General features: G+C 36.3%; 1 protein-coding gene and 1 non-coding gene across 2 annotated transcripts in view; both read right to left on the bottom strand.

Annotated features, from left to right (window-relative positions):
- ITGA4 (integrin subunit alpha 4) overlaps nucleotides 1–22,242 on the bottom strand; it is an 86,113-nt gene that overhangs the window by 45,570 nt on the left and 18,301 nt on the right. Inside the window, exons 5-10 of the mRNA XM_090281305.1 lie at nucleotides 20,941–21,008; nucleotides 19,433–19,562; nucleotides 18,008–18,093; nucleotides 17,282–17,344; nucleotides 17,055–17,192; nucleotides 13,925–14,036 (exon numbers count right to left, since the gene is read on the bottom strand). Coding sequence (XP_090137431.1) covers nucleotides 13,925–14,036; nucleotides 17,055–17,192; nucleotides 17,282–17,344; nucleotides 18,008–18,093; nucleotides 19,433–19,562; nucleotides 20,941–21,008 — 597 coding nt within the window. The remainder of the gene's footprint in view (nucleotides 1–13,924; nucleotides 14,037–17,054; nucleotides 17,193–17,281; nucleotides 17,345–18,007; nucleotides 18,094–19,432; nucleotides 19,563–20,940; nucleotides 21,009–22,242) is intronic.
- Nucleotides 16,370–16,461, bottom strand: LOC150022324 (small nucleolar RNA SNORD62). The gene has a single exon (XR_016513618.1). It is a non-coding gene; the product is annotated as a small nucleolar RNA SNORD62 (small nucleolar RNA).

The raw sequence follows: 22,242 nt of genomic DNA, 5'->3' as shown, positions 1-22,242 counted from the left end.
TTGGGATACTACATACAGAACAAACACGGAGATATTTGACAATTGTTTTTCCTTTTCATATAAACATTTCATTCATTTCATTCTGTTAATATAAATTGTAATTATCATTAGTATAACCATAATAACCTTAGCATTAACTAACACATACAGTATTTACAATGCAGGCACTGTCCTGGGGGTTTTACACATATTAATGTATCAAATAAATACTTTTAGAAGCCCACTTTTAACTGAGGAGGAAAGCAAGTCACAGGGTATAACTTGTTCAGGATCATACAGCCAGGATGCAGAGGAGCCGGGATTTGAACCCTGCAGTCTGACTCAGAGCCTGTGCTCTCCGTCACCAGGCCGGGCACAGTCATGAACAGTGGAGTTTATAGGAGGAGGGGCAGTCCCATGTGGCGGTGCAGGAAGATCCTGAACTTGCCTCCTCCCACAGACGCACTAAAGCTCCAGTCACACGTGAAACAATTCCCTCTGCAAAAGACCTGAACATTAGCTGAACAGCTCCTCCACAGTAAAGGATAAAAGTGCCACATTGAGACACGTAAGAGACAGAGAACCGTCTTGCCAAAAACCCCACCTCGAGCACCATGACCTGCCATTGGGAGGGATATCACAAAGCAGGAGCTTCTCCCTGAGAAGTGAGGAGTTTGTTCTCTGAAGCAGAAACCCCAACACTTGGAACCTGCACTGAGAGAGGAGCCCATAAAATGTCTAGGTTTTGAAAACAATGAGGCTTATGGCCAGGGGACTCAGACAAACTCCCTCTCTGTGAGGCCTGGTGCAAAAGCACCAGTTTGAGAAGTATCTTAGCTACTTGGAAGGAAATGTATTTGCTAATCTTAAAGAGTCCTCCAAAGAGCAGGGGCCTGCTAGACTCCCTAGGAAGGAGGTGCCGGTGGGCCCCATTTTTGCACTCTCTCTCTACGTTGCTAGAGCAGGTGGTGGCTTCTGTGCTCCATCACTGCCCTGCTAAACCCTGTTGCACCCCACTCCTGCACTCCCCCGCTGCCCAGCTAAAGCCCATGGGCACCCCACCGCTGCACTCTCCCACTGCCCTGCTAACATTGGCAGATATGCACGGTTTCTGCATTCTTCTGCTGCTCTGCTGAAGCCAGCAGAAGCAAATGGCTACTGTGCCCTGCTAAAACTGGCAGGTGTGCCCAGTTCCTGTGTTTTTCATGCCCTGCTAAAGCTTTGGTATCTGGCTTTTGTGGGTTGGGTTCTTACGTTTCTGAGTCTCACAGGACTGTAACAGAGACACAGTTCTTGAAAACCGACAGCAGACTGAAGCACAATTCCAGTCTTCCTGTGGAAAAAGCCTGCTTACTTGTCCTGGAGTTTGAGCCCGAGAGGCAGGCCTCTGGCTTCCAAAACTTCTTGAGGCTATGGAGGTCTTCTAAGGAACAGGCCAGGGGAACCATCTCTGTGCTCTCCCTAGGACTCTGATACCTCTCAGAAAAGAGTTTTATATACCTGTCCAGAGCCCCGATGTTTGCAATGGTCACTCAGGGAACACACCCAGATTGCCTGCTCTGCAGGCCAGCAGGGGTTGCTACTGTAGTCCCATGGGGCTGTATACATTGGCATACATTCAAAGCTGTGGCATACTTTCCAATAGGGTCTGACTTCTATTCAGCCTGAAACAACGTGTTAACTGAGATCCCTTCATTCAGAACACTGACAGGTCTTGGCATACCTTCAACAACTATCAAAAATAAATCAGAGAGATCAAAGATGGCAGAGGAGTAAGTGGAAGCTACACTAACCTCCTCCAAGGACCAGTCTGGATTTACAACTTAATTTTGGAGAAATCATCTGGAATAACCAACTGAACACTAGCTGGAGAGAAGTCTTATAACCACAGAGAGACAGAAAAGGCCACTACATCACAACGTGATGGTTAGGGAGTGCAGAGAGACGGAAGGGTTGACTGGGCTCCCACGAGTGGCAGCTGAAGGGACTGAGAAACAGCTCGGCAGCTGCGGTTTCCTCCTAACAAGGGCAAGGTCTAAACCCTCAGCTGGGCTTCCCAGCCTCCAGCAACAGAGTGGAAAGTAAAATAGTATCCAGCTGTGAAAAGTGAAAAGCCACAGGGTTTCTTGCTAGCCGGAGAGAAACAGCAGGAGAAAAAGAGCTCTTAAGTGGATCACATACCAAAATATTTTGACCCCCACTTACCCTGGGCTCAAGCAGAGGGAAGGCAGAGAGACTGGAGACACTTGGGGAGAGTTTGACGTGGTGGCTTTGAGGGGAGAACTAGGGGAGCAGCCGACCGGGTCCCAGTGCTGATTCATCCCCACACTGCAGGCAGACCATACCCCTCCAAGTGGCATCAGCCTGAGGGGAAGCAAAAGCCCTGCCTACAGGAATTAAGCTGCCACACACACGGTCCTTAAGCCTGAAGGTTAATCAGAGACTGAATAGATTAACAAATAAAGGAGACAGACAAAGGCAGTAGATCCCTGGAAGTCTCCAACAGGCTGCCTAGGTCCAGACTGGTACAGGATCTGATGCCACCAGGAGCAGATCCAGGAAGTGCAGATCATTCTAAGAAGCATCAACAAACAATAGGAATCACAAAAATGGGGAGACAGAGAAACAACCCCCCCATCGAAAGGAAAGGTAGAATCCCCAGAAAGAGTGCTAAATGAAATAGAGGGGAGCAAACTATCAGATATGGAATTCAAAACATGTATTATGGAGAAGTTCAATGAGCTCAGTGGAAACTACAAAGAACTCCAGAAAAACTACAAGGAATTTATTGAGAATTACACCAGCATGAAAAAGGACATAGAAGCTATCAATAAGAGCCAGGAGGAGATGAAGAATATGAACTCTGAATTGAAGAACACAGTAGAAGGAATTAAAAGCAGGTTAGAGGAAGCAGAAGATCAGATCAGTGAGCTGGAGGACAATGTAGACAAAAACTCCCAGACAGTTCAACAAAAGGAAAAAAGACTGAACAAGACGGAAGAGGTTCTAAGACAGCTGCAGGACAACATGAAACGTAATAATATTCGTATCATAGGAATTCCAGAAGGAAAAGAAGAGCAAGGGATAGAAAACCTCTTTGAAAAACTAATGACAGAAAACTTTCCTAACATGAGGAGAGAAAGAGTCACACAAGTCCAGGAAGCACAGAGGGTCCCAATGAAGATGAACCCCAACAGGCCCACTTCAAGACACATCATAATTAAAATGCCAACATTCAAAGACAAAGAGAGAATCCTAAAAGCAGCAAGAGAGAAACAACTAATAACATACAAGGGAGCTCCAATAAGGCTATCCTCAGATTTCTCAGCAGAAACACTACAAGCCAGAAGGGAATGGCAAAAAATATTCCAAGCAATGAAAAACAAAGGCCTACAACCAAGAATACTCTACCCAGCAAGGCTCTCATTCAAAATGGAAGGTGAAATAAGGAGTTTCCAAGACAAAAGAAGGCTAAAAGAATACATCTCCACCAAACCAGCATTGCAAGAGATGATAAAGGGTCTGCTTTAAGAAGATAAAGAAACAGAGAGAGACAGAGAGGAACACAAGTACAAAGGGGGAAAATGACAATGAATAAGTGCTTATCAGTAATAACCTTAAATGTAAATGGATTAAATGCTCCAATCAAAAGACACAGGGTAGCTGAATGGATTAGAAAGAATGACCCACATATATGCTGTCTACAAGAGACCAACCTCAGAACAAAAGATCTACACAGATTGAAAGTGAAGGGATGGAAAAAAGTATTTCAAGCAAATGGACATGAAAAAAAAGCTGGGGTAGCAATACTTATATCAGACAAAACAGATTACACAGCAAAGGCCATAAAAAGAGACAAAGAATGACATTTCATAATACTTAAGGAAAAAATCCATCAAGAAGATATAACCCTTATAAATATATATGCACCCAACTTAGGAGCACCCAAATATGTAAGGAAAATTTTGAAAGGCTCCAAGAAAGATACAGACAGCAACACACTCATAGTAGGGGACTTTAACACCCCATTGTCAACAATGGACAGATCTTTGAAGCAAAGAAACACCAAAGATATTGAGGCATTGAACAACACTGTAGATCAAATGGACTTAGTCAATATATATAGAACTTTTCACCCCAAAGAAGCAAAATATACATTCTTCTCAAGTGCACATGGAACATTTTCAAAGATAGACCACATGGTAGGACACAAAACAAGCCTCAACAAATTCAAGGAAATTGAAATTATATCAAGCATCTTCTCAGATCACAATGGATTAAAATTGGAAATCAACCTCAAGGAAAAAACTTAAAAACATTCAAACTCATGGAGAATGAATAACATGCTATTAAATAATGAATGGGTTAACAATGACATCAAAGAAGAAATCAAAAAGTTTCTGGAAACTAATGATAATGAACACACAACAACTCAAAACCTATGGGATACAGCGAAAGCAGTCCTGAGAGGAAAGTTCATAGCAATACAGGCCTACCTAAAAAAAGATAGAAGAATCTCTAATAAAAAATTTAACCCTACAGCTACAAGAACTAGAGGAAGAACAACAAGCAAAGCCCAGATCAAGTAGAAGGAAGGAAATCATCAAGATCAGAGCAGAATTAAATGACATAGAGACTAAACTAACAATTCAAAAGATCAACATAAGTAGGAGCTGGTTCTTTGAAAAGATAAACAAAATTGACAAGCCTTTAACCAGGCTCATCAAGAAAAAAAGAGAGGACCCAAATAAATAAAATCAGAAACGAAAGAGGAGAAATCACAACCGATATCACAGAAATACAAAGAATTGTAAGAAATTATTACAAACAATTGTATGGCAAGAAATCTGACAACCTAGAGGAAATGACAAATTCCTGGAAACATATAGTCTTCCAAAACTGAATCAAGAAGAAGCAGAAAGCCTGAATAGACCAATAACAACTAGTGAAATTGAAGCAGTAATAAAAGAACTCCCGGCACACAAAAGCCCTGGACTGGATGGCTCACAGGTGAATTCTACAAAACATTTATGAAAGAATTAACTCCTATCCTCCTCAGATTATTGCAGAAGATCCATGAAGAGGTAAGACTCCCAAACTCGTTCTATGAACCCAGTATTACCCTAATTCCAAAACCAGGTCAAGACACAAGAAAGAAAGAAAACTACAGGCCAATATCGCTGATGAACATAGATGCTAAAATCCTCAACAAAATACTGGCAAACCGGATCCAGCAACACATTAGAAAGATCATACACCACGATGAAGTGGGATTCATCCCAGGGATGCAAGGATGGTTTAATATTCACAAATCAATAAACATAATACACCACATAAACAAACTAAAAGACAAAAACCACATGATCATATCAATAGATGCAGAAAAAGCATTTGATAAAGTACAACACCCATTTATGATGAAAACTCTCAGCAAAATGGGAATAGATGGCGCACACCTCAACATAATAGAGGCCATATATGAGAAACCTGAAGCCAACATCATACTCAATGGGCAAAAACTGAGAGCATTCCCCCTGAGGTCAGGAACAAGACAAGGATGTCCACTCTCTCCACTCCTATTCAACATAGTCTTGGAAGTTCTAGGCAGAGCAATCAGACAAGAGAGAGAAATAAAAGGCATCCAAATTGGAAAAGAGGAAGTAAAACTGTCATTATTTGTAGATGACTGATAGTGTATATAGAAAACCCTATAGACTCCACAAAAAAACTACTCAACCTAATAAGTGAATTCGGCAAAATAGCAGGATACAAAGTCAATATTCAGAAATCAAAGGCATTTCTGTACACCAACAATAAAATCTCAGAGACAGAAACTAAAAGAAAAATCCCATTTACCATAGCAACAAGAAAAATAAAGTACCTAGGAATAAACTTAACCAAGGAGTTAAAAACATGAACTCAGAAAACTACATAACACTGAAGAAAGAAACTAAGGAAGATATAAATAAATGGAAGCAGATACCATGCTCATGGATGGGAAGAATCAACATCATTAAAATGTCAATACTACTCAAAGCAATTTATAGATTCAATGCAATCCCTATTAAAACATCAATGACATTTTTCACAGATCTAGAACAAATTCTTCAAAAATTTATATGGAACCAAAAAAGCCCGAATAGCCACAGCAATTCTGAGGAAGAAGAACACAGTAGGAGGAATCACAATACCTGATATCAAACTATACTACAAGGCCACGGTAATCAAAACAGCTTGGTACTGGCATAAGAACAGACATATAGATCAATGGAACAGAATAGAGAGCCCAGAAATAAACCCATGTCTATATGGTCAACTAATATTTGACAAAGGGGGAAGGAACATCAAATGGAGTGAGAAAAGCCTCTTCAACAAATGGTGTTGGGAGAACTGGACAGGGACATGTAAAAAAAAAAAAAAATGAAACTAGACCACCAACTTACACTATACACCAGAATAAACTCAAAATGGATCAAAGACTTAAATGTAAGCCATGATACCATAAAGGTTCTAGAAGAAAAAATAGGCAGGAAAATTTCAGATATCCCATGTAGCAACATTTTCACTGATATATCTCATAAGGCAAGGGAAATAAAGGAAAGAATAAACAAATGGGACTACATCAAACTAAAAAGTTTCTGCTCGGCTAAAGAAAACATCAGCAAGATGAAAGGGAACCAACAATATGGAAAAATACATTTGCCAATGATATCTCAGACAAGGGATTGATCTCCAAAATATATAAAGAACTCATATGACTCAACATTAGACTCAATATTAGAAGGACAAGGATTTTCTTTCACACCGTCTATTTTCCCCCTTATCTGATCCATCCAGAGTTTGGCATTCTAAAGAAGTAATGACATAAGTTTCTTTGCATAAAACTAATAAGACCAGTTGTTAATAGAGGGTTTTGTTTTTTTTTTTGACCAAGACGTTGACTGGAATGTCATGCCTAAAGGAGACATGCTTGGGTTCTGGTTGCTACCAAAAAGCTCCAAGGAACTGGGAATGACTTTCGAAGGTAATAAAAGCCCACGAGATAAAAAACTTGGTACCATGGTTGGTTGTGCGGTCCATGGCAATCTTTCCAGGGAAGGAATGAAAGTTGTTTTTCTGAAAGATGGCTAGAAGGGCCCTTAAGGCACAATGGAAAACCGGAAGGACTTGGAAAAGACAGGTGTGTACAGGCAAGGCTGAATGCCAGGTATGTGGCTCAGCTTCTGTGCCCAGAAGGGCAGACTGAAGGTCACCCTAAATGTTCCTTGTGTAAGTTCCAGCAAAGCAGAACTAAAGATCATAAGTGATCATTTTCTGCTCTTGTTGTGTTTATGCAAATGAACAGGATAAATTAAAAATGGACTTAATGCAGTCCCTTTAATGACAAGGAGGGTAATCTTAGGGAGAAAAATCATTATTCAAGGAAAATCACAATGCTCAGTGGTGGACTATAAAGTAGTGCAGCTAACCGTCTTTAAAGTTTCTTTTCATTTAAAATATGTTTTCATTTGAAAGTTAAACTATGTCTGTGGTATCATCAAAGATATTTAATTTACAGGCAAACAGAATGTCAAATGCCTTGCAACTGGATGTCTTTCCAATAAGACAGTCTTACAGATTTAGAGACTAGTTTATGTGTTATGTTACATAAATTAACATGTGTTTTCTGTTTTCAAAGGGCATAAGCCTATGATCTCATTACCTGAGTGATTGTCTGTACTTAATAGGCTTCACTTAATCCTGTCTGCAGCGCTACCTCCTGAGACTCAATGGTTTGGCTAAACTAAGTGGCTGGGTTGGTGAAGTATGGGGTGGTCTGTGGGCTTCACTTTAAAACTGGTTTCTCTTTTCTATCCTAATGGCTTGGACAGAAAGGGCCCAGAGGTCTGAGAGGTGGGGAAACCTAAAATATTTCCCTCAGCCCAAACTAAGTATAGTGGGCAAAAGTGTTTTGGACCGGTGAAATGTACCTGGTACACCTTCCTCCAAAAAAGCCCTTTTTTTCCCTAATGTGGGACATTGAAAAGTTAATCCCTGCCTTTTGTCATCTAGTGGTCATGGATTGAATGATGTCTTTTAACCCTGTTGCCAAATCTGTTGCCCCCAGAATACAACAAGGATGCCAGCCTGTTAAACCAAGCACACCGTTCTCCGGGGACAGCCAACTGACCTGGAGTCTGCACAATCCTTCCCCATGTAGGATAGCCACCCTCCCCTCCACATCCCCACTCTTATTAGGGATTTCTGGACCCAAGGGAAGGTAGGACGACAACCATGTCCAGCTCGAAGCAGCTAGAGGAGCTTGAGACCTTTGCTCATTGTCCTTTATAAGATTATAAAGGGTCTTAAGTCTGAGAGGGAGGGATTGTTATTTTTTATTGTTAAAATAATCATTTATTTAAAAGAAGAAGAAGAAGAATATATGAAAGGGTGAAGCGGGAGACCTTGTATATACGACCCATGGGCATGGACGTGGGGGGGGGGGATTGCTGGGGGAGGGGGGATGCTGGGTGGAGGGGAGCAAAGGGGAAAAAATTGGAACTATTTTAACAATATAATCAATAAAATATACTTAAAAAATAAATCAGGCTGCCTCAACAATCAGAAAGGTTAAGGAAAAAATGAGGTAGGGAAAGCTGAATGACAAGTTTTATCTATATGAGGCCACTGCTTCATGACAGGCAGAGGTAGCTATTTTGTCAAATACATAAAAACAAACAAAAATCAATCAAAATTAGGAGACATAAATATGTTCCAAACAAAAGAATAGGCTAAAACCTCAGAAAAATCTTAGTGAAATGGATATAAGTAGTTAACCCGATAAAAGGAAAAGTAATGATCAGAAAGATGTTCATTGAACTCAGGAGAAGAATGAATGAACACAGTGGGAACTTCAATAAAGAGACAGAAAATATAAGAAGGTACCGAACATAAGTTACAATAAGTACACTGAAAAATCCACTCGAGAGGTTTAACAGCACACTGGATGAGGCAGAAGGAAGGATCAGTGAGCCAGAACACAGAGCAGTAGAACTCAGCCAAAGGGAGAGGCAAAAAGAAAAAAAATTTTTTTTAAAGTGGAGATAGTTTAAGGGACCTATAGGATAATATCAAGAACAATAATATTTGCATTATAAGGGCCCCTGAATAAGAAGAAAGAGAGAGAAAGTGGCAGAAAATCTATTTGAAGAAATTATGACTGAAATTTTCCCTAACTTAGGGAAGGAAAAAGACATCCAGATCCAGGAAGCTCAGAGACTTTCAAAAAGATGAACCCAAAGTAGAAATCCACAGGAGGACATATTATACAGTAAGTCCTCACTTAATCTTGTTGATAGTTTTACTTAGAGTCACAGAATCTAAGTTTTACTTAGAGTCAAGAATCTAAGTATAACAAAAGCAGTTTTACCATAGGCTAATTGAAATAAACAAGAGTTAAGTTCCTACTGCATATTTCTGGTCACAAAAATATCACCAAACTTCTAAATAAAGACCCCTAAATATTTCTAATATTATACTTTGAAATAATTTTGAGCTATACATACATTTAATAAAGATTAATAAAAAAGAATAAAATACTTATTTTTCTGACTCACTTATTCTAGTCCAGGGTCACAGGAGGCTGGAGTTCACAAATATACCTGCACTCATTCGTTATGGGACAATTTAGGCATGACAGTTAACCTAATGTGGACACTGTTGGGATGTGAGAGAAAACCAGACTTAGACTTAATTAGGCAGGGTAAATGTGCAAACTCTACACAAACAGTGGCCCCAGCAGGAAATCAATTTTTTCCTCATCAATGTTATAACAAAATGACATTGAATAAAATGACATTATTCAAGGAACTGCTGTAATTAAAATGTCAAAAATTAAAGATTTTGGGGGACTCCTAAAGCAGCAAGAGGAATAAAAATTACATACAAGACAAAACCCATAAGGCCATCAGATTTTTAAGCAGAAATTTTGCAAGCCAGAAGGGAATGGCATGATAAAATGCCGAAAGGAAAAGTTTTCTAACCAAGAAGACTCTACCCAGCAAAGTTATCATTCAGAATTGAAAGAGAGATAAAGACAAACAAAAGCTAAAAGAGTTTGTCACCAGCTAAATTACCCTTACAAAAAATGTTAAAAGGACTTATTTAAACCAAAAAGAAAGAAAATTAGTAACAAGAAAACATATAAAAGTATACAAATTTCACAGGTAAAAGGTAGAGGATTAATGACATATAAAGATAGTATTAAAGTTAAAAGACAAAAGTAGTAAAAACTACTCATAATAGTTAAGGAATAAGTAAAATAAATAATGTAAATTATCACAAGAAACATAAAACATGGGTGAAAGAAGTAAAAATGTAGAGTTTTAAAATACATTCAAATTTAAGTTGTCAATTTAAGATAGACTATTCATATACATATGACGTTATATATGAGTCTCATCATAATGGCAAAGCAAAAACTGATGGTAGATATGCAAAAAGATAATGAAAAAGGAATATAAACATAACACTAAAGAAAGTCATCAAAACACAGAGAAAAAAGCAAGAAGAAAGGAACTACAAAGTAACAAATTGGCAATAAGTACATACTCATCAATAACTGCTTAAAATGTAAATGGACCAACTTCTCCAATCAAAAGAGTAGCTCAGTAGATAAAAAAAAAATAAAGACCCATCTATATGCTGCCTACAAGAGACTCATTTCAGTTGCAAGAACACATGCAAACTGAAAGGGAAGGAATGGAAAAACATGATCCATGTAAATGGAAACCAAAAGAAAGCTGAAGTAGCTATATGTATATCAGACAAAACAAATTTTAAAACAAAGATTGTAATAAAACAAAGAAGGGAATTACATAATGATAAAAGTGTAAATCAAACAAGAAGAGATAATATTTGTAAATATTTATGCAGCAAACATAGGAGCACCTAAATATATAAAGTGAATATTAACAGACCTAAAGGGATAAATTGACAGCATACAATAATAGGAAACTATAATACTCAATTTACCCCAATGATTGCCAGACAGAAAATAAATAGAAAACATGGTTTTTAAATAACGCATTAGATCAGATAGACTTAACAGATATATGTAGAACATTCCATCCAAGAACAGCAGAATACAGATTCTTGTCAAGTACAATTGAAACATTCTCCAGGGCAGATAAGTTAAGCCACAAAGAAGTTTTAATAAATTTAAGAAGACTGAAATAATACCTAATATCTTTTCTGACAACAATGGTATGAAACTAGAATCAATTACAAGAAAAAAACCTGAAAAAAATAAAATGCATATAAAGTAAACAACCTGCTACTGACCAATGGGGTCAACAACAACACCAACAACAAAAAATGAAAAGGATCATAAGAGATCACTATAAACAATTATATGCCAACAAATTGGACAACTTAGAAGAAATGAATAAATTTCTAGAAACAAACAATCATTCAAAACTGAACATGAAGAAAGAGTAAATCTGAATAGACTACTTATTAGTAAGGAGGCTGAATTGGTAATCAAAAACCTCCCAAGAAACACAAGACCAGAACCAGGTGGCTTCACTGGTAACTTCTACCAAACATTAAAAGAAGATTTAATACCTATGCTTCTCAACTCTCAAAAAATTGAAAAGCACCAAGTGCTTCCAAACCTATGAGACCAGTAGTATCTGGATACCAAAACCAGACAAGAACACCACAAAAAAAACCCCAAAAATTACAGGCCAATATTCCTGATGTACATAGATACAAAAATTCTCTATAAAATATTAGCAAATCAAATTCAAACATACATTAAAAGAATCACACATTCTGATCAAGTAGGATTTATTCCAGGGATGCAAGGATGGTTCAACATTCACAAGTCAATTAACATGATAAACCAAACTAACAAAACCAAGGATAAAAATCATATGATCATTTCAATAGATGAAAAAAAAAAAAAAACCCAAAAAACAAAAGCAGCATTTGACAAAGTTCAACACAGATTTGTCATAAAAATACTCAATAAAGTGGGTCTAGAGGGAACATTCCTCAACATAATAATGGCCATGTATGACAAGCCCATAGCTAACATCACAGTCAATGGTAAATAACTGAAACCTTTTCATCTAATATCAGGAACAATTCAAGAATAATACCATTTTTACAATTGCATAAAAATTAAGGAAAATGCCTAGGAATAAATTTAACCAAAGAGGTGAAAGACTTATATGCTAAAAACTTTAAGACATTGATTTTTTTTTAAATGAAGACAAAAATAAATGGAAAGGTACTTCATGCTCATGAATTGGAAGGATTAATATTGTTAAAATATCCATACTAATGAAAGCAATCTACATATTCATTATAATCCTTAGCAAAATTCCAGTGGCCATTTTTCACAGAATTAAAAATATATATACTAAAATTTGTACTGAACCACAAAAGACCCCGAATAGCTAAAGCAATCTTAAGAAAAACAAAGCCAAAGATATCATACTCCCTGATTTCAAACTGTATTAAAAACTATCATAATGAAAACAGTATGATATTGGCATAAAAGTAGACACACAGATCATTGCAAGAGGAGAGATGCTAGAAATAAACCCACATGTACATGGTTAATTAATTTAAGAATAGACAATAGGGAAACCAGTAATAAACGGCTATGGAAAAACTGGACAGCTTCATGCAAAAGAATGAAACTAGACCACTATCTTACACCATACACAAAAATTAACTCAAAACATCATAATATCTTATAAACATTTTCATGTAAAATGTTACTTGTATAATCATAACCATAAAATTTCTACATGTACTTAGCTCCATTTGTTTTTAATAGAATAAAAAAACTCCAGAAATTGTATATTTGTATACAAAATCACACTATCTTACATTTAATAGGGTTCACTGAAAGCATATATTCAACAACCCACTAACTTTCTTCTTGCAGAGTAACATTTTAGACACTTAAAATAGAATGAAGCACTTAGGCATAAGAAGAAAGTAAGGAAGTGAGGATTTATAGTATTCATTTCACTAATTTCCAGTTTACGTGTAAGATTTGACCTAATATTACCACACACCGATTGTCAGTGACCATGCCAAGAGACAGACACAGTTTTAGCTCTGAAAATAAGTATCAAATACTTATTTGCTGAACTCTAGGAATCACATACTCTCTCTCAAACCTATTCATCATTTCATGCCCAGTTTTAACAGACTTGGTTATCACTCAGTGCTAGACTGAAAAAAGCATATTTTAAGAGGGAAGGCAGGTAGAGACAAGTACCTCAATAGTAGGGCTGATCCCCAGAAATAGGCAGTTATGACAGTACCATCTATTCCACTGTTGAAATTGTTCCATATCGGTTTATAAATAGCCACTATCCCTGAGTCTGCTAGTTGCACCCTCACTCTTGCTCAGGACTCAATCCTGGGATCTCTCAAATCCTCCCAAAATGTACCACCTGAACAAAGAACTCCTGGCATAGCAGGGGACCCACAGAACCTTGCTCCAGCTCTGCAGCCAGACCCCACTGAGTTCTGTCAGTGTCTTTACTGTACTGATGGTTAAAGAGTAAGGTCCAGTGAGTCTGTGATATACATTTTTTTCACATCTTAACATTCTGAAATCAGAATCCTTTGTAAAATATAAAAAAATGGCGGGTCACAATTTAATAGCATTTTTTAGGGGCACAAAATGCCACTCATAACCAATGGTGGCATAGAATCAACAACATACGTATTTTGAATATCATTCTTTATTAACAACAGTGAGACTCAATAGCTGACAACTGAGAAGTCAGGTGGAAGACTAAAAAAAAAAAAAAACTTAGCATACCATTCTGGCTCCATTTTATCTAGAAAGACAACAACATGAAACTCCAAACATATTCGCTTCCATGTACCATTTTAAAAGTGGAAATCAAGTACCAAGTTGGATTCCTCTAATTACCTTCAAAGCCATCATTATCAATGTCACCAAGATTAACTATAGATTCCCCAAATCTTGCAGCATATTTGTCACTTCCAATGAGCTCTGTTTCCACTTCATTCATTACTGCTCCCTAGATAGGAAAGGAGAGAAAGGTGTCATTATAACACTCGCTGACAACTTTACACATGATTTACTGTTGTAATTGGATATGGATTTTTTTCTAATGCTTTAAACAAGTTGGACAAACTACAGACTGAGCTTTAGTACACACATCTCAGTTCAATTCAATAAATATTTATCAAGTATATGTCAACACATAATAGTATGATTAGAGCTCAGAGGATATAAAAAATTGTCAAACTCATGATCCCTAGCTTTGAAAATCCAATAAATCATTTTGATAATTCAATTTAGCAAATATTTATCGAGTTTCTACTGAAGGTACTGAACTGTGCAAAGAATGAATGGGTGAAAGGGGACAAAGCAGTGTGTTCATATGCCACACTTCCTTTCCTGAAGAAGCCCAGAGTTGCAGGAGACGTTAAGCACAAGTATGAAAATGACTTAGAAGTACAGACTGCTTCGCAATATCAAGAAGGAAGAAGAGCATATATAATTGTGAGAACTAAGAGAGATTTCATAAATGATATTCAAGGTGGCTATTGAAGGCTGGGCATAATTTTGATATACGGAGAAAATTACCAGCAAAACACAAATTTCAAAGAATGTGGCTATAATGAACAGTATGTATAATGAGTGAGATCAAAAAATTCAGATTGGAGCCTTGTGGGGTGGGGCTGTGAACACTGGGGGAAATTGACTCTCAATTTAGAGGACAATAGGAAGCTGCTTAAGGTTTCTGAGTTGAAGAGTATTATTCCTGATGCTGAACTCTGGAAATTTTTACCAACAGTAATGGAACATGGACTGGTCAACTGCTAACTCTGAAGTAAGAATATAAGTTATCACAATAAGACATTCAATAATGTTGCAGTAACAGCTACCAGATTCTAAACTTTGATCATGTCCTTCCCTCATCAAAAAAAAAAAAAAAAAAAAAAAAATCCATACACTAATTATTCATCGTAGACCCTTTTCCTCTTCTCAAATAAGTCTACTCATCACTCCTTAAGCACAAACATATTATTCCCCTTGGCAAGTGGCCTTCACCTTTTATTTTCCAACAAAAAAATTCCTATACTTATTTTGATCCCAGAGAAATGACTGATTTAAAGAGCAAAAGACAGAAGAGATTCCAACAAGAATGAGAAGGTGCAGACATAAGAAAACTCAATGGCACTGAAGTTCCAGGGGAGAGTTTCCAAGTGATAATCACTCTTCAAGTGTTCTCTAGCCATAGAGAATAGTGACCAAGAATTTGTTGGGGACCCCTGAGAGCTACTTTAGTAGAAGTAGGTAGAAGCCATATTCATTCAAGTATCACTCTTTTTTGAGATCATTCCAAAACAATTACTGAGCACCTTGTCCAGGACTCTTTCAGGCCTTGAGGAAACAGCAGTAAACAAGACAGCTGATTCCTTTCCCCATGCACTTACATTCCAGTAGATATTAGCAAACCAAACTATTAAGTATGTAATATAATGCCTTTATGGTAGTGCTTACTGCCTTTCTAGAGAGGTATAAAAAAGGAAGTTAGGAGGGAACAAAGGAGGAATAGTCTATGCTAGAGCAGGTTTTAAAAGCTGAAATAAATTATGAAATTAACCACAGTGCTCAACAGTGGTGCCTCAGGATAGGAGTGAGGAAAGAACAGAGAAGACTTGTGGGTAGGACTCCTCTCCTTTAAGCAAAGGAGCTCCACTTTTATTTGTTTTTCATATTGAGATTGACTACTATTTCAAAGGGGGGAAAAAGGCCCTATATTGCCTTATTTTAGGTATATATGCTATTGTTTTAACTACTCTCAAAAAGTTTAGTTGAAAGGGAAGTATGCAGAATGAAGATGTAGCTAGTATAAGGAAGAGCATTTATGAGTAGGGAAATATAAAATTATCTCTGCAAGGAAAAGTAATAATACCTGGTATCACATTAGTGTGGCATGATTACTTTGTAGATAATATGCTTTTAGTATTAAGTTGAGATTTAAACACAATCTAGAAAATTCCAGTGCATAAATAGCTTTCCTGCTCTACATCTGGAACCCACAGAATCTCATTTTATAAGACTATGCCTTCTCCTAAAATGTAGAAGTTCAGCCTGATGCTTAATATAGAAATGTATTACGTGGTGGGAAGTCATTGATTAAATAAGACTACAAAACCTTCTTGAAACAGATTTTACTTTATTGAATCCTGACTGATGTTTTCACAAACCCATTCTTGCTCTTCAATCAAAGGCAGGCCAGAAAGGGCTCATTAAGGCCCTATCAATCCTTTGCTTTGAGTTAATGCCAAGAAGGTAAACTGGCAAGACAAGGCCAGCAGAACTCTTTTTTTTTTTTTTTCTCTCAGTCACTGTCCTCATCATCTCCCTGCTTTGAGTCCACAGTGGAGGGTCAGAAGGAAAGCAGAACTCTTTTAATTGGCCTATCAAGAATTGTTTCTACTCCAAAATATTCCCCATAATGAAAACTCAACAATAAACAGTAATTATGTATTTCTATTACTATTATAACCACTTTGGAATAAACTATGTCAATTTTATATTCTTATCATGAATGTAATCTATATTAACTGCACAAATTTTAAAAGTCTTGTTTCCGATAGTCAAATCAAAAAATTGAAAATTTCATTTTATCATCTACTTCTAGTAATATTTTATAATTATTAAATTATATAACGACATTCACTACAATAAGAAATCCACATTTTGAGACACATAAAAGTCATTCTTTCAAATTAGATTTCTGTCATAATAAAAACTGAAGGAAGCTTCACTTACTGGAGTGAACACATACAAACTGAACAGAGAAACTCTAGAACAACTGACTTCATACTTCAGGAATATCAATATGGGACAGATGCCCGTTTACCACCATGCTCATTTCATTTTTAGAGCATCAGGACAATACTAGAATTTTTACTTTTACCAGTAAAATAAGCTTATAAACCTATCGTCTCAGAACTCTGGAACAAGCTCCACATATAATCCCGTAAGGGGCTCCCAGTTTGGGGATCACCGGACTCACCGAGCCGGAGTTGATGTACACAAACACTCTGCCCTCCTCCCTGATGACGCTCTGCATAGGCGCCCCCACGAGCAGGTCTGAGAAGCCATCCGCGTTGAGGTCCACTGCACAGACGGAAGCTCCAAAATAAGAGCCAAGCTGCTCCAAAGCAAACGAGATCCAATCGTTGAGAAAAAACGTAGGATTATTCACAAAAGCCCTCAGTGATAAATGTAGAGATATATTACCTTTTTACCTTTCATTTCATATAAGATATTTAGTTCTTTTTCACCAATGTTGAATATGTACGCCTGCAATTGGAAAAAGAATTAGAAAAGGTGAGACTGCTATCCCACTAAAAACTGTTTCATTTGATCAAAACATTAATTTTTATGACTTGCGAGTGTTTTACATAACTTTAAAAATGTTTTTCATAGTGATACCAAAAGTTTAGGAAACCACGTACAGATTAACATGCCTTCATTGCAAAACTACCTCCTTGGGGACTATCTTGTGGGAGCACAGAAAGCATTATTTGCCTTACTTCTCAAAGTAAGGCTCAGAAAAATGTGGTAACATTCACACAACAATGTAAAAAAAACTAAAACCAGAAATAACACCTTATTCTTTCTAGTCTTACCATAAAATAAGTAGCTGCCTCAATTTCATTTTAGCTGTAAACTTATTAACCAATAAATATATTTTCCCGACATATTGAGATAGTTCCCTGCAAAACTATTTACTCATTAGAAAGAAAAGCTTCATCTGACTTAGGTAGTTTTCCTTAAAGGTTTTCTGCTAAAGGTTTTCAAAGCCATACAACTTTGACCGACACCACTAAACGTAGCACAAATCTCATCATTCCTAACTCCCATTCTTTAGAGTTTTTGCAATTTCTCCTTTAATAGTTTCTTTTATCATGCAGTGTATTTGAACCCTTTATAAAGAAATTAATATAAAAGTAAAGTTCTTACTTTTCCAATCTGTTCATGTTGGGGGGCTCCTCCAACTACCTCGGTAGTATGCCTACTCCGGAAATGACCAGCTCCAACCGAGTATCCTTCAAGAGAACAGAGACGAGCATGAGTGAAATAGACTGCAATGGGTACAATATATGTATTATCGTAAATTCACTCAGAATTAAATGAGACTGAATACAAAATGTCTAGAGTTTTATGAATATTTATCATAGCAATACACAAAATTAGTCATTCATTATATGCTTTAAGCAATTATTAATATGTGTGTTTTGAAATGGTCATATGGCTTTCATTTTCAAGTCCTAGAAATTGAAGATAGCCCCTTTGCATTTGGTTTGTTAGTCTGTAGTATCAGGACATTCAAGCTTCTAGAATTACAATGGCAATATTTTAGAGTAGATAAAATATGACATTTTAAACTTTAAGTAAAAAGTTTCCTAAATTACATCTTTTGCCATAAAATCTTCCTATTGTGATAAAAATGATGACAGAAATGGGAAAATATTTTTATTTTATTATGTGATAAAAGGCATAATACTGAGTTACATTTTATAACACTTGAAGATATTCTTCAACCATAAACAAGTAAAGGCTGAATTGTAAATAAAATCCCTCTGTCTGAAAATGAATTCCTTCTGCTTTAAGGGGAAAAATAATACTGCTTTTTCTTATACTTTTTTTTTTTTTGAGTACAAGTTGCTCACATTTGAAGCACATATGGTTTAAGCAAATCTCTACTTTCTAAGAAACTATAGGAAAAGCATTCCTTTTACTATAACAGGGGAATCAATGCCAGAGAAATCTTGTGTTTCTGCTGAAACATAGACTATAAAGTATTCCACTGCTAACTTATTAAACAAGAATAAGGATAAAGATAAGAATAAGAAGATAAAAAATAGTTAAGTTCTGGGAAATATTCTAAGAACTTAGGAGGCAAATGTCAATGAGCTGGTTTTAGGCCCGTAAGCTTCAGCATGCTACCCCCGGTTTACAATGCTGTGGACAGTCTGACTTTGTCAATCCTTTAAGAAATGATACTTACCCTTATATAATTAAATGACTTAATTCATGCAGAGTGCTTGCAAAAGTTCCTTGGATATGGTAAGCACTCAAGAAATGCTATCTTTATAATAATCAGTTGACTACATAAAGATACAAACTTACGAAGTGTTTTACTGCAAAGAATAAATACTTTGCAGTAAATGAGGAGTTCCAATTTAAGAATTACCTATTGATGACTGTAATTACATATGTAAAATATGAAGTTAACTAAAGCTTCATAGATTATGTTCTTAAACAGACAAACTGTCTTTTTAATGGCCACTGGCCATTTTGACCTTTAAAAATACAATTCCCTTATTTATAATTACTAGTATCTGTAAGAAAGACTATAATTTGATTTTATCAATTTTACAGTACCTAAGTAACTTCCAAATTTCACTTGATTGTCTTTGTCTAAAAAAGCCTTGTATTTATTTGTAGCTATATTGTAGACAAAAAGAGAGCCCGTCCAATAAGATGATCCTGGAGCTCCCATCACAATTAAATCCTGTAAGAAATAAACAGTTTATCATCATTTAAAAGTTTAATCTCACCACCCCAAACATCTGCCAGATATACATCTTAAGCAAACAGTGACAAGAATACATTTTGTAATAAATTTCTGAAATCGGAGCATTCTATGAATTTAAAAATGCATCATAAAAAAAAAAAAAAAAAAAAAAAGGAGTAGCTAGCTAATGAATTTTCACCTAAAAGTAGAATCGGAGAAGAAACTCTGAAACTCTTACTTCACATGTATCAGTGGACTTAGAAATCAACGGTAGAATCATTGAACACTAGAGTAAGCTTTCAGGAGAAAAGCAATGTGGTTTCCATTAAGAGTAAATCATATCTGGGTAATTCATTAGTGCTCATTACAGTGATAATCATGTTTTGCCAAACAGTAAAAAGTAGACAATTTATTTCAATTTGCAAAAAGTCATTAACTAGTTTCCTTAACAATGTTAGCTTAGAAAAAATGTAAGTCCAAAGAAACTTGGGGTATATTAGAATATAAATACGAATTAAAAAAAGAAAACAGAGGGAAGGTTGGAAAGAGCAGACAGTTGTCTAGTACAATATGAAAACTTTCAGCATTTAAACCTATTTAACATATTTCTAAATTTCCTCAACAACCCTTAAGTTAAAAAAAAAAAAAGTCAATTTAAATCCTAAGCTTGAAAGTCAATTTAAATATACAGTAAAGAAAGCATTACTTCACTTTTTTTTTTTTTTTTTTTTACAGAGCAGGTAATATTTATGGAAAACGTTAACCCAAGGCTTTATGTAGACTTTCTACATAGATTTAGAAAAAATTCCTAAATTCATAACTGATTTTTAAAGGACACAGGGGACTTTGGAGGTTGAGTACAACTGTGACCTTTCACTGGGTGTCACAGAGTGACTAGAGAGGTAGAAAGAGAATAATAGAGTTTGGGAATATATCTGATTTAAGAGGTTATTAAGCTCTTGAATCTCTCAATTCTCATAGTTTTAATGAGAAGTGTGAATTCATATACTTCTTTTCCTCCTCAACAAGTAAAAATAACATACTTAGATATTTTCAAAGCCTAAATTAACAAAACAAATAACTATAGCTACTTTTAATTTACATTAAATTCTTGATAAAAGTAGTATTCTTTAGTCCAGACTTTCAGTTGATCTTGTGGGGCACAACCATCTAATATTAATATTTTCTTAAAATATATGTGAACTATTGACTGGTAAACATTAAGCTATAATACTGAACTTTCTAATTTAAGAGACATTATTCAGATGTTGCAAACATTTTACTGTAAAGAATAAATAACACAGTCTTCTAAATCTTCAGAAGAATTATAACTCTACATGTAAACATTCACAGTAAATATTTTTTGAAGTATTACCTCTGTGTAAAAACTAGATATTCCAGCTTGGCATGATGCAAAATTTTCTCCAAATTTTCTCACATAATCTAAAATGAAGTAGAAAATAAGACTTCAGGAGTTCATTTAAAAATAGACAAAATCTGCATTTTACCTTATAAATGCCGATAAATATAGACCATTTAAGGTCTGTATTTCATACTACCTCATTTTTAAAATAGTAACTTTGATAAAATTTACAACCCAAATCTCTTTCATATTAACCTTCAAAATACTCCTTTCAAAGAATGATAAAGATACCTACCCCTGCCTCTTTTTCATGAGGAGAACATACAGCACACACTCAAAAAAATGTCAGTTGAGTGTCTAAGACAGAAGTCCAGCTTTCCATTTAAAACAGGCTTCCTATCCTTGCCAGGGTGCTGCTGGTCACCAAGGCAAATACGGTGGACCAGCAGGGGCCAGTACTCCCCCTGCATCCCTGAGAAGCTCTGCAGTGGCACCTGCCTGCCTAGAGTGCTCCGCAGGCACCACAGCTCTGGCTCCCAGCAGGAGCTTCTCCAGGATCCGTTCCATGGCTCCAAGCAGCCATTGAACTGCCCCAGGCTCTCTCCCTTTCCTTGCCACTAGGGCTGAATGCTGGGGTGAGGGACCGGAGACTAGGCCAGGATGTAAGTGAAAAAATATTTGAATGGCGGTTCCTAGCTCTGCCACCAACCAGTTTTTGACCAATGACAGAAAAAGAGAAGAAAAAGCATTCACAGGTAATGACTATTTCCCACATTAATTTACAAATATGGCCATTTGTGATCAGAAATAACATAAAAATCTGAGTTTGGGGCCCCTTTTGCTACAAGAAGGCTGAAAGATTCTGAGAAAATTACATGATCTCACTGGATCATAGCTTCCTTCTTTATAAAATGAGGGCATTTGACTCAACAACTGCCAAAATTTTTTCCACGTTTAAAATTCTACTAAGTCCACAGTCAAATTTCATTTTTTCCAGTATATGTGATCACCAACCAGAAATCACTTGTTGTCTAAGGTTTAACATATTTCATTACAGCATTCTTTTAGTTATAGTTCCTCCATTAAAAAATTCAAGAAAAAAAATAGGCTTCCTAGATTTCACACAGCTGGAAATAACAGCCTGAGTAGAGATCTGCATGAAGAGAGAGGCTTATTACAAAGCTATGAAGACAAAGCTTGCTTCTCCTGAAAAACTGACATTAAATAAACCTCTATAAAAATAAAAATCACGACCACCTCTTTGCTTTGGTTTTGCTAACTAGAAAATTTAAATAAATTGCTAAGTCATTTATA

This window comes from Furipterus horrens, unplaced genomic scaffold (assembly GCF_987537825.1).
Source record: "Furipterus horrens unplaced genomic scaffold, mFurHor1.1.pri manual_scaffold_1, whole genome shotgun sequence".
NCBI lineage: Eukaryota > Metazoa > Chordata > Mammalia > Chiroptera > Furipteridae > Furipterus > Furipterus horrens.
This window is presented reverse-complemented; position numbering and strand designations above follow the sequence as displayed.